At 33.5% G+C, this 12,287-nt stretch overlaps 1 protein-coding gene across 6 annotated transcripts in view; it reads left to right on the top strand.

Annotated features, from left to right (window-relative positions):
- Positions 1 to 7,135: 7,135 nt before the first annotated feature.
- The window catches only part of Zasp52 (Z band alternatively spliced PDZ-motif protein 52), a 55,669-nt gene continuing 50,517 nt past the window's right edge, over positions 7,136 to 12,287 (top strand). For 2 of the 6 annotated variants that reach the window (XM_081974094.1, XM_081974092.1), the window contains exon 1: positions 7,136 to 7,443. In XM_081974094.1, the coding sequence (XP_081830220.1) occupies positions 7,339 to 7,443 (105 nt within the window). In that variant the 5' untranslated portion in view covers positions 7,136 to 7,338. The remainder of the gene's footprint in view (positions 7,444 to 12,287) is intronic. The other 4 variants (XM_081974095.1, XM_081974093.1, XM_081974096.1 and 1 more) reach the window with 3 other exon arrangements.

The raw sequence follows: 12,287 nt of genomic DNA, 5'->3' as shown, positions 1-12,287 counted from the left end.
TTCAAGTTATTTTACTTTGCTCTCCATTTTCTTAGAACTTTGGACTATTTTTAGGGCTTACGCTAATCGAGTTTCAAGGCTATCTTTACCAAGTTTTTGACATAGCAGACTTAAAAACTAAATCTTACATTTTCCATAGGCTTAAAAATGTAATTTCAAGCTTTGTTACTATTAAATTGACTTCTAGACACTTCAGTGTTAAAAATACGAGCATTTCTTAAAAATCTAGACTGTTTTTAGTGCTTTAAGGCTGTTTTGAGACTGAAAAATCGAGTTTTAAGGCTCTTTACGAACTTCACAAAGTGTTTGTCTTCTCAGGCCCTGGGTCAGGAAATCCAGTTCATACACTGTTCATAGTAATGTCATGTCAAACTTCTTCACTATTAAAATGACTTTCAGACTTTTCAGTGAGGAAAGTAAAAAATGTTGGCACTAAATGCAACAATATTAGTCTTGAACACTAATTTTCAGAATTGAATTAGTCCGAAAATTTAATTTGGACTGTTACCAGTGTTTAATTTCATCCATCCATCCAGTTTCAGACACTCGACAATGGATTGCTGTCTGAAAAAACGAATTTTAAAACTATTGCCAATAGTAAATAACAAGTTTTTAGACAAAATTGTTTAGACAATTCAGTACAAATTTGGATTCTCACAAGTCTTGAATAATCAGTTTTACACTACCTATAGTCCCATCGACAAAAAGTGTTGTCTCGGGTTTCTTGGGTCTCAAATAATCGGAAACGGTCAGTGGGAGCTCTCGGAAAATTGGCATAAGTTCAGGGAAATTGCAAATTACTAATTTTAAGCGTTTTACAATAATTATTATGGACGAAAGGGCGTAAGAAGGTCTTGGCTAGAATAACAAAAACTATCTTAAATTCACCTTAAAACATACCATACTACAGTTTTACGATTTTTAATAATTTTGTGACTTTTGTAATAACAAAATTAGAGGTTGTTTGTGTTCAATAACGATTAGTTTATATCAAGAAAAAAATAAAAAACAGAGCAAGTGCAAATTTTCAATTTAAGTAAAAAAAAAGACAAGAAGGACTTTTGACAATATTTGTTTATTAAACTGTGGCTTCGTAACATATTGCCTGAAAATGTGATATTAGTGGTTTTGTGGGACAATTTCTTTATTTTTTATTTCTTGATTTAAACTAATAGTTATTGAAAATAGACACCATCAAACTTTGTTATTGCAAAAATCGCGATTTGCAATTTTGCTGCGTTTTTTGCTAAATTTACGATAGTTTTTGATATTCTAACGAAGACGATTGGTAGCGGACAATTTTTTCTGTTTAATATAAATTTTTCTACGCCATTTTGTTCAGATCCGGTCAAAACGTAAAAATTTGAAGACAACTTAAAAAAATCGCGAAATAACGCCTAAAATTAGTAAAAATTTGCCTAATTTGAGTAGCTTTTAGAATACAGGAAACCCAATTAAAATCTTGGGTTATCTTCTTTTGAGGTCTCCTGACCACCCTAAAATCTCACCTTGACAAAATCATGGAAAATTTCTTCCCCTGGCTAAAATATAGGCAACATTTTGTCAAAAATTAATTTGATTTTGATGAGCTATATACCAATTTTTCAAGACCTCCCAATGACCGATTCCGACTATTTAGGACCCAAGGAACCCAAGTCAATTTTGTCGATGGGACCGAACACGACCCATATTTAAGAACTGGAGACTTTCACAAATCTAATATATGCCAACACGCGTTTGATAATGATTATTATAGAATCAAATGGAATGAATCAGTCAAATGTGCCGTTTTAAAAATTACGATTTTCCAAGTACTTCTGAAGATATCCGAAAAAAACTGAAATTTAGATTTTTATTTGCAGAGATATCCCAAAAACAAGAAAAAAAAATTTTTATTGCCATATTTTATCAGCTATACGATGACGGTTTCATATTTGCCGCCCGATGTTTCGTCTGTCGACAGTCATCATCAACTTTCTTTTTTGTTATGGACGCCATATTGAATTTTTACCAAAATACAGCAAATACAGCATTTTATTCTGAATTCAGTGATGTATGACAACAAGTTATGATTTGCTTTATAAATGACAATTTAAATCAATAAAAAATAATTTTGCCTTAGCTGGCTTCAAATGCCGTCAAAAATGCCCTAATTTTAAAGTCAAGGACAAAATGGCGGCAGTTACAGCAAAACGGACACCAGATTCACGTTTTCCATGCTAAAATTAATTAAAATGGCCCCTTGACACGTCTAAATCCAATATGGCGGAGGTCAGTATAGTAGGCCAAGAAAACCCTTCATTTGAAGAAAATGTGGTGGCATTTTTCCAAAAATGAATTGATTATTTGAAACATTCCGTAGACATATCATATGATCGTAGGTAGCTTATGAATGGAGCTATGACGTGACGTTGAGTGCGCACTGTTAAGGTGCCCCGTTTGGCCGCTAGAGGGCGTCAAATTTGATTACCTTTTTACGGACAAAAAAATGTCATTTTTTATGGGTGTCATGTCTTGAAAATTGCCAAAAGTGCCATAATTTCCAAGTTGGTCACAAAACGCCGGTAGTTACAGCAAAACGGACACCGGATTCGTGTTTTTCATGCCAAAATTAGTAAAAATGGCCACCTTGACAGGTTTAAATCCAACATGACGGCGGTCAAGTATAGTATCCTAGGAAAAAGTTTCATTTGGGCTAAAATTTGGCGTTTTTTTAAAAAAAACAAGGTTAATCTAACTTACAATTAACGTTATAGAAAAAATAAAACTAAAAAAAACTGAAATTTTCAAAATTATGACCTCTCACTTTGAAACTCTTTGCTTTAAAAGCGCTCGTCTTAAATTTCTAATAAATTTTAAAATAAAAATAATGTATAAAAGTGGGTAATGAAGTTTTTCATTTGAAAAATGTTTTTATTGAAAGTAGTGAAGTCTAAATAATTGCGTTTGACAGATCCTGCCAACTTATTGAAGTAAAATTAGTTTTTATTGAATTATTTCGTCATTTATGAAACAAATCATATGTTGTCATACATCACTGAAATCAGAGGTATCCAAAACTATGTTCCAAAGAAGGGGTGATAAGACCCCTCCTTGTGGACATCCCTTCATAACCCGTCCTCTCACTGTGATGTCTTCTACATTGATTGCTCTACTGGAGAGCATTTTAAGTGTCCATTCTCCTACTACCAAGGGGACATTCCTGGAGTTAAGTTGCTGGGTAATTGTCGGAAAGGTTGTTTTATCAAACGCTCCCTCGATTTCTATGAATATACCCAGGGTGGATTCTTTATTGTCCAATGATCTTTCGATTCTACTTGGTGAAGGGCCGAATCCGGAGTATATGTATGCTGATTTGGGTAAAGTGGGTTGTGAACCAGCACCTCATCTCTTATATACCGCTCGCAAAGCCTCTCCATTGTTTTTAAAAAGAACGATGTGAGACTAATTGGTCGGAATGCTTTTGGTAAGGTGCAATCCATCCTACCTGGTTTGGGTATAAATACCACTCGTACTTCGGTCCACTTACTGGGAATATACCTCAAAGCTAAAGAGGCTCTGAATACTCCAACCAGGTGCGGCATAAGAATATCCATTCCCCATTGAAGTAGGGCTGGTCTTATACCGTTAGATCCTGGTGACTTGAAGGGGGAAAAGCCGGATATGGCCCACCTTATTTTGTCCTCATCAATTACTGCACTAGCACATTACCAGTCGTATTGTGAAGTTGGTACTTCCGTGCAATAGGTATACCCCTACTGCAACAATGCTCTATGTTTTAAACCTTCTATTCTATCTAAATTGAGCCTTGGTCTCCTCTATCTTCCGCCTCCAACACTGTCGATCCAACGCCGCTCTCCTCTAGGTTCTGACACCTATCAAGTTCTGCGCGTCTTCTGTCACTCCATCCTCCCATCTTTTCCGTGGTCTCCCTTTTGGTCTTCTGCCCTGCATCCTACTATTGAGGGCCCTTTTTGGTAGTCTGTTATTCGGCATTCTTACTACGTGGCCTCTGTAGTCTGACGAATTCTGAGATAGGTGCCTCCTTGAAAAGTTGGTAGATTTCATGATTATATCTTCTTCTCCATATCTCATTTTCATTTAGTGGCCCCGAAGATCCGTCTTAGTATTCTTCTTTCAAACACCTCCAGTTTATTCTGTGAGTTCTTTGTCATGACCCATGTCTCGCATCCATAGCATAGTATCGGCCTGATGATGGTTTTGTATATCCTGATTTTTGATTTTCTGTGTATGATTTTGGAGCGGAATATATGGGACAGAGCAAAGTAGGCTTTGTTTGCCGATATTATTTACCTTTTATTAGTCAAACAAAAATTGTGTTTAGCGTTCATGTATTTGCTTTTAAGTTAAGAAACAGAAGAAACTGTTGCCTTCTTACATTTGTGACAGGATTAAGGTTTTCAGGAATATTCACAACTACAGTACAAGGCATTGCTCAAATTTTGCATTAATAGAGAAATGTAATTCTAGTCACATGCACAATTCTGTACTGTATGGAGGCTTGCTCGATTTTAATATGCTGCCTAGTGCTCTTAAGGACTGTAAAGATTTGAATGTTTTTAAAAAGTTAATTCGTAATTATGTATTGTCTTTAAAATTTTAATCTGTTTTACTATACCTGACTGATATTTTATTTTCTTTAGTTTTTAGTACCGTAGTTTTAAGTTTACTTTGACTTTGTTTTTCCTTATAGCCTCATGCTAAATAAAGACTATTATTTTTTGTGTAGTTGGTTGGTAGTAGCTTCTGTAAGGTATTTTTTCTTAAGTGGTATTGGTTGGATTAGGCCAGAAAAAAGCAGACGTTTATTGTCTACCACGACTCGTGGTAGACAATAAACAATACCACTTAAGAAAAAAGACCACTCAATACCACTTAAGAAAAAAGACTATTATTATTATTATTTGGTTTAACTTTAAAATGAGCAACTTTGCCTGTAATTTTTTAACTTTCTCGTATCTCTTATACTTTCTGAGATTGCAATGGTGAGGGTCGAATTTGAATTACCCTGTATACAACATACAGGGTTTTTTTAATGAAAAGTAGCCACCCTGAAAATCTTCCAAAATAATTTCTCTGTTAAAAAATGCTAAGACACGTCAACAAAGATTGCAAGGGGGACATCTTTTTACGTAGGATTTGAATTTCTGCCATCAGCCCCTTTGCCGCCATAGCTACCCCCACTAAGTTTTCAAATGGCACCATACCCTGTGTGGCACATCGTTGGAAAGGGTATTTCATAAGGAATTAATTGCACTATTTTATTTGTACATTTGCTTTGAATTGAGAGCAAAAAAAAATAAAAATTCGTTTTGAGTTTATTTTTTGTTAACTGCAGACATAATAGCAAATAGCGGTTATCATTTAATTAATGGCTCAAAATAACCTCCGTTAACTTCTATACAATAATACAAGCGACTTTGGAAGAGTTTGCGAACATTTGTGAGGACTTGCGGTGTGAGTTGTCGGCATTCATATATTATTCTCTGCCTAAGGTCTGCAATATTGGCCGGCTGTGTTGCATAGAGTTTAGATTTTAAATGCCCCCATAGAAAAAAGTCCAACGGAGTGAGGTCGGGTGATCTCGCAGGCCATTCCATGGGACCACGTCTACCAATCCATCTTCCGTGCACCGTCTTGTTGGAAAATCAGTTGATTTTCAAATAAATTTTCATCATTTTCTAGTAGCTCTGTTATGCTCGGATCAACAGTGGTGTCAAGAAGCTCAAGATAAGTAGCCCCATTCAAATTACCGTCAATAAAAAACGGACCAACGATGTGGTCTCCTAAAATACCTGCCCAAACATTAAGTTTTTCTGGATATTGGGTATGGGTTTCCCTAAACCAATGTGGATTCGTGTCTGACCAATACCTACAGTTATGCCTGTTCGCTTCTCCATTCAAAAAAAACATACACTCATCACTGAAGCAAATATTGTACAACAAGTTCACGTTGTTTGTCAGATTAGTAGAAATAATTTCACAAAATTGTAGTCTTCTATCATAGTCATCTTCGTTTAATTCCTGAACCAATTTTACCTTGTATGGATGAAAATTGTGTTTTTTTAAAATTCTCCATACACTGCTTGTCGAAACACCCGATGCATGGGAAATTTGATTTAAAGACTGATTATTATCCATTGCTACGTGTCCCAAAACAGCAACTTCAATTGGTTCATTAATAATTTGTCTTTCAGGTTGATGTTTTTTGTTTGTCACTGAACCAGTTTCCATGAATTTTTGCATCAACTTTAAGACATACTGATGACCAATTAATTTATCTGGATGGATTGCATTGAAAGCGTTATGTTTGAAATAAAAACGTACAATTTCTATTCTTTCGGCAGTCGTGTAAACCATATTGACAATGTTCCTTCAAAACGAACTTACAAGTTGACCGACTGAGGCAAAAACATGGAATGGAAAATAGGTATTCGGTAGTATTTCGGTAGCAGTTTGACCAAAATAACAAAAAAATGTTTTTATTTTTTTTGGTCTCAATTCAAAGCAAATGTACAAATAAAATAGTGCAATTAATTCCTTATGAAATACCCTTTCCAACGATGTGCCACATAGGGTATTGTGCCATTTGAAAACTTAGTGGGGGTGGCTATGGCGGCAAAGGGGCTGATGCCAGAAATTCAAATCCTACGTAAAAAGATGTCCCCCTTGCAATCTTTGTTGACGTGTCTTAGTATTTTTTAACAGAGAAATTATTTTGGAAGATATTTAGGGTGGCTACTTTTCATTGAAAAACCCTGTATAAATCTTTTGGTTGTTCGCAAGTAAAACAAGTAGTAAAAATACACTGGCAAATTCCGATAATCAGTGGCGGAGTTAGAGATTGACTGATTTTTTTTAACTCAACATGAAGACGTAGATGTGATTAATGAAAAACGCATTTTCCGAGACCTAGTGAACTTGCCGGATGCCACAAATAGTGACTCATTCATTAAATTATACGGAGACGCATCCACCCTGAGACGCGGCGACATCACGACCCACATATTTATCGGAACCTTAGCCGCAAAATCTGCAAATAAACGGATCGTAATCCGAAATACCAAATTTATTTATTTGTTGGTACTCTATTAATAAAAAGACGCGCGCGGTACGACCGCACTCCCCACCCGATCTGGGTCCGCGCGATTCTCGTATGTTAAGAGACGCTTTGCGACGGGGCGCCGACTCACTTTTCAAATTGAATAACCACATTTTGCCACTGCCGCTAAACGTAAATAAAATCCGGAATTTGTGCGTTTTTTTCCGAAAAGAAAGTCCGGGTACGAAAAAAAGTTTGTGCTACGACCAAGAAATATGGCAACCTTGACTACGGTACGACTGTCAAAGGGCGATTCGCCCAATTGGGGATTCAGATTGCAGGGCGGCAAGGATTTCGGTACCCCTCTAGTAATTCAAAAAGTAAGTACTACTTATACAGTGTGGTGTTTTAAATTTGTTTAATTTTTTTTGCTCTTGCGAGTTTTAAATTGGTACGTGCACCGGCCGCTCAGTTTAAAAATAGGCGGAGGAGCGCAAAAATTAGGCAAACAAAATTTTGTTTATAGTTAAAAGGCGCAATGTGAACGAAAACCAACGGCAGCTCTGGATTGCGTCGAAACGACTAAAATATTGCATTACATAATTATCGCGCGGCCGAGTAAATTTAGAAAATATTATTTTTAGATGTATCAAACCCTCGGCGCTATTGCGAATTTTTAAATAGTGTTTCATCCTGACATATAAAAGTTAATTTTAGACGGCCGCACCGTTGAAATTCGATCTCTTTACAAGAATTTGTTATTTTACCAATACCCTCAAACTTAATTCCCTCACAAATTTTGTTAATCTAAGTCTAACCCTAATTAGGAACACACGCAGCAAAATTGTATTAAAAAAGTATTAACTAAATTACACATTTTTCGGAAGATCTGACATAATTGCCACACCTGACAACACCGCGTAAATATGCGTCATGTGTCCAGATTACGTATGTAATGACGACAATCCGGTCAAGCGCGTCAATACCTTTGTAATTGGACACTATCTGAATGAAACACTAATGTCATATTATTAAAACAGTAATCTAAAGTCTGGATTAAAAAGCACTAAAAAAGTTTAAAAAAATGAAAAATAATTTTCTTCACAAAAGCATAAAAATCTGTAAAAAAGGTACAAAACTTTTTCAGAAATGCAATTTTTTTTAAAACTTTTTAAATTAAATTGATATTAAATAAAGAAACACTTTTTGGATGATTTTATTTTAATTTATTTAAAAAACTTGAAAACCATGTTTTGTCAAAAACTATAGTTCAGTTTACTGTAAATAACTTTCAAAATTACGAATTTTGTGAAAAGTTATTATTTAAAACAGGAAATTAATAAAGGTTCATTTAAATGTTCAATAATTTTGCCATCTATAATTAAGGATATTTTTAGTAGAAGTAGAGTAAGAATACTTAAATTAGAAAAACTTCTCCCCACGTCTACACTTGTTTTGGCGTATAAACTTTGACATTACTGTCAGATCCATATTTAAAATCCAACGTTTAAAACAGGAAACATGTTAGACCGTAGAACCGAGCAAAAGAGAAAAACCGAAGAAATTAGAAAGTTCTTTTAATTTTGATTTACCCTATTAGGGAAAACGTTATTGCCTTAAATACGATATTCGATTTTTAGAGTTTATTTTCCTGTTTTAACAAACACCCCTTAACGTTACTTAACCACACATATTTTATGTTTCTCTAATCGCACATTTCTTGGCTTCAATTATTTTCCAGCGTTTGCCAGCTTCTAGTACTTTGTTTCAATCCATGTAAAATGTAAAAAAGAACAGTGTTTTGTGTTTTTTATATTTGTCAACTGGTCAGATTTTTTTTGATTTTTAAACTGGCCATATCTATGTGAAAAGAAACTGTGTGTTTGTAAGAAAAAAAAAAGATTTACAGTATGAACCTACCCTGTCAAAATAATAAATTTGACTAAAGGCAATTTGATGTGTTTTTTTATTTTCCATTGTTACAGATGAAGATTATTTATGAACAATTATTGTATAAGCCAAAGTGAGCAATAATAAGAACGCAAAAAAATTAAACACAAATTAAACTTTATCCTTAAACAAAAACAGGTAAACTATAACTTCGAACTTCCTTCCTTCCTGAATCCCCTATCTAACTAGGGGAATATGGCTTCTGCTCCTTTTATGGGGCAATTTGCCATACAATTTCGAACTTTAAATGAGTTGACAACTTTTTAACGTAACATTTCGGTATAATTGTCCTTAAATACCGCGATTCGTTAACGCTAAGACCGTTAACAAATTTTTGACAGATAACGGAAATACAGTCAAATAAACTTTCTATTATTAATTTGATATGTTGATGTTTATATATTATTTATAGATGGTAAGAAATTACAGAGCTATTGCAATTGTAAATTAACCTAACTATACAAAAAAAAACAGCAAATAAAGCAAAAAACTAAAATAAGCACAGAAAGTAGAAAAAAGCAAAAAAATCATGACAAAAATATGTCAAAGGACGTATTTTTACATAAATCGTTCACATTAGATGTCAAAAATGCCTAGACATCCGGACTCTAGTAATAAAGTGAGATCAATGCTTGTTTTTATAAAAAAACTTTTATTTTTGGTCTTTGTTTTCAAAAGTTAGGGAGTTTCAGTTTGTTTTTATTTAAAAATGAAATAATGTAAAAATAGCACCAAGAGGAAATAGCTAAAGAAAAAATGGAAGATACAGTATATCGAGCGATGGAGACAAATAATTTGGGTCACCCTGTTTAACTCAGTTTTTTAACTTAAATTGAGTAGTTTTACGGGCAACCTTTCTAATCCAGTATTTCTTCCGGAAAGGATCTAAAGAAATTGTTCAATTTGAAACAAGAGAATTAAAAAAATAAACCACTTTTTAAAAATGTATTAAATAAATTTTGTATACGGTCCTTAATCGCCAAACTGGTGATAGAGATATTGACCACAAACTCGATAAAAATTTTTGTGAAATCCAAAAAAAATATTTTTTTTAAGGAGAAATGGCGTTAGTCCTAATTTTTCATTTTTTAACTACACCTCAGTCACACCCTGTATACTCAGAGAATAGATTCAAACACGTTTTTTGGACTAATTTTTACTGAAGTTCAAGCTTTTAGACTATAGGTAAAGTAAAACTGAACATTCAAGACTTGTGAGAATGCAAGTTTGTACTGAATAGCCTAAAAACTTGTTATTTACTACTAGGAATAGCCTTATAATTTGTTTTTTCAGACTGCAATCAAGTCAAGTGTCTAAAACTGGATTTCAAGCACTAAAAACAGTCCGGAAATTTAAACAAAGATTTTTGCGCATAAAACTCATTTTCTACTACTAAAAATAGTCTTTTAAGGCTAGAAATTACTTTACTAAGACTAAAGAGAGTCCAAAAGTTTATTTTCGGGACTTTAATTGGTATACTACTCAATTTTCTGGACTGAAACAAGTCTAGAATTCAATTAAACACTGGAAACAGTCCAAATTAAATTTTCGGACTAATTTATTTCTAAAAATTAGTTTTTAAGATTAATATCGTAGCATTTAGTGTCAAAAATTTTTACTTTCACTACTGAAGAGTCTGAAACTTAACTATACTATTATAAATAGTCTTAAACTCGATTTTTCAGTCTGAAAGCACTAAAAACAGTCCGAATTTCTTAGAAATACGTTTGCACCAATAAGTGTAGAAGTCAATTTAATAGTAAAGAAGTTTGAAATGACATTTTCAAGACCATGGACAGGGTACAAACTAGGTAACACTCTAGATTTTTAAAAAATGCTCGAAACTTAATCACTGAGATATCTAGGAGTCAATTTAATACTAACAAAGCTTGAAATTACATTTTTAATCTTATGGAGAATGAAAGGATTGTTTTTTTAAGGTCTGCTATGTCCAAAAATTGGTTGAAAGTCTTGAAACTCGATTTTTTAAAGCTGAAAGCACTAAAACAGTCCAAAGTTGTAAGAAAATGAAAAACAAAGTAAAAAAACTTGAAAAGTTAGTTTTTAAGTAAAATTTTGTCAATATTTAAGACTATTTTCAAGACTTAAACGGTATTAAGTCTTTCAATTTGCCCGGAAACTATGAAAACTGGCTACAAAGAAATTTTTAAGTCAATTTTCCGTTTCCAAGACAATTTTTAAGTTGGGTTGTGTTGTTTTTGGGTCTTTGAACGTAATAACTGAATTATCTCGTAAAGAAAGTTTCAAATCAGAATTTTATAAGATACTTTAATTTTTAAGTTGAACAAGATAATTAAAAAACTGTAATTTTTCTGATACTGAAAAATACCTAGTAACATAAAAAATAAGGTGAAAAAATTTTATATTCATTTATATTCAATTCATATGTTATGACAAAAAACCGATTTTTTAAACTGAAATTTTCTTAGAAAGCATTTTTGACAAAATGACATAATGCATGTCAACTCATTTTTTTAATGGTGAATTATTGACATTTAAAACTGAACCACCCTGTATATGTTCATTGCCTTACAGTTTTTTCCATAATTTCCCAACTAATCATTATCATAATTAACTGTTCAAATACAAATGCATAAGAATGTAATCTTATTGTTTGTATCCAAGGGACACATCCCAACAAAAAAAAAACCCTATGAATCAGTCAGGGTCTGAATGGTACAGTGATGTTTTTACAAATGGCGCACTTCAGTACCTTAGATAAACTAAATCGGCGAGGAGTCCACCATACGATGGCAATAGCCTTTCCAAGGTAACGCACACGTGAAAATAAAGGTCGATTGAAAATAAGCCAGGGAAGTTTTTCTTTGTCGCGACCAGAGAGGTATTTTGATTGTGCTAGTAAATGTCTCGCTGTCCCATTTATCTGATAGTTTGCCCGTAATATACTGGGTGGGATGGTACGGAGCCGCGACCAAACGAGCTTAATTTTTCCTTGGGGGCTATCCAATTAAGACTCCTTTATTATTGTGTTCTTCAAAATATCATTGTTTTGTTTTATTCGATACGGATATGGAAGGCCAGTATGTATAAAAAAAAATTGATGCAGCACCAACATTCTATAAAGTCAGCGATATGAATACAGGAATGCTTTTGGTTTGGTTAGGGAATGTCTAAATTTTCAAAGCCAATTTAATGCTAATAACTTTTTACAAATAGTTTTAACCAATAATGACTATCGATATTTAATTAATGCGATTTATTTTACAATTTACAACAAAAATAATGTGGCCCT

The sequence above is a fragment of the Ips typographus genome, linkage group LG2 (assembly GCF_016097725.1).
Source record: "Ips typographus isolate SLU linkage group LG2, UJ_Ityp_2.0, whole genome shotgun sequence".
In the NCBI taxonomy this organism is placed as follows: domain Eukaryota; kingdom Metazoa; phylum Arthropoda; class Insecta; order Coleoptera; family Curculionidae; genus Ips; species Ips typographus.
The sequence above is the reverse complement of the archived record's forward strand: the minus strand, read 5'-3'. Positions and strand labels throughout refer to the sequence as shown.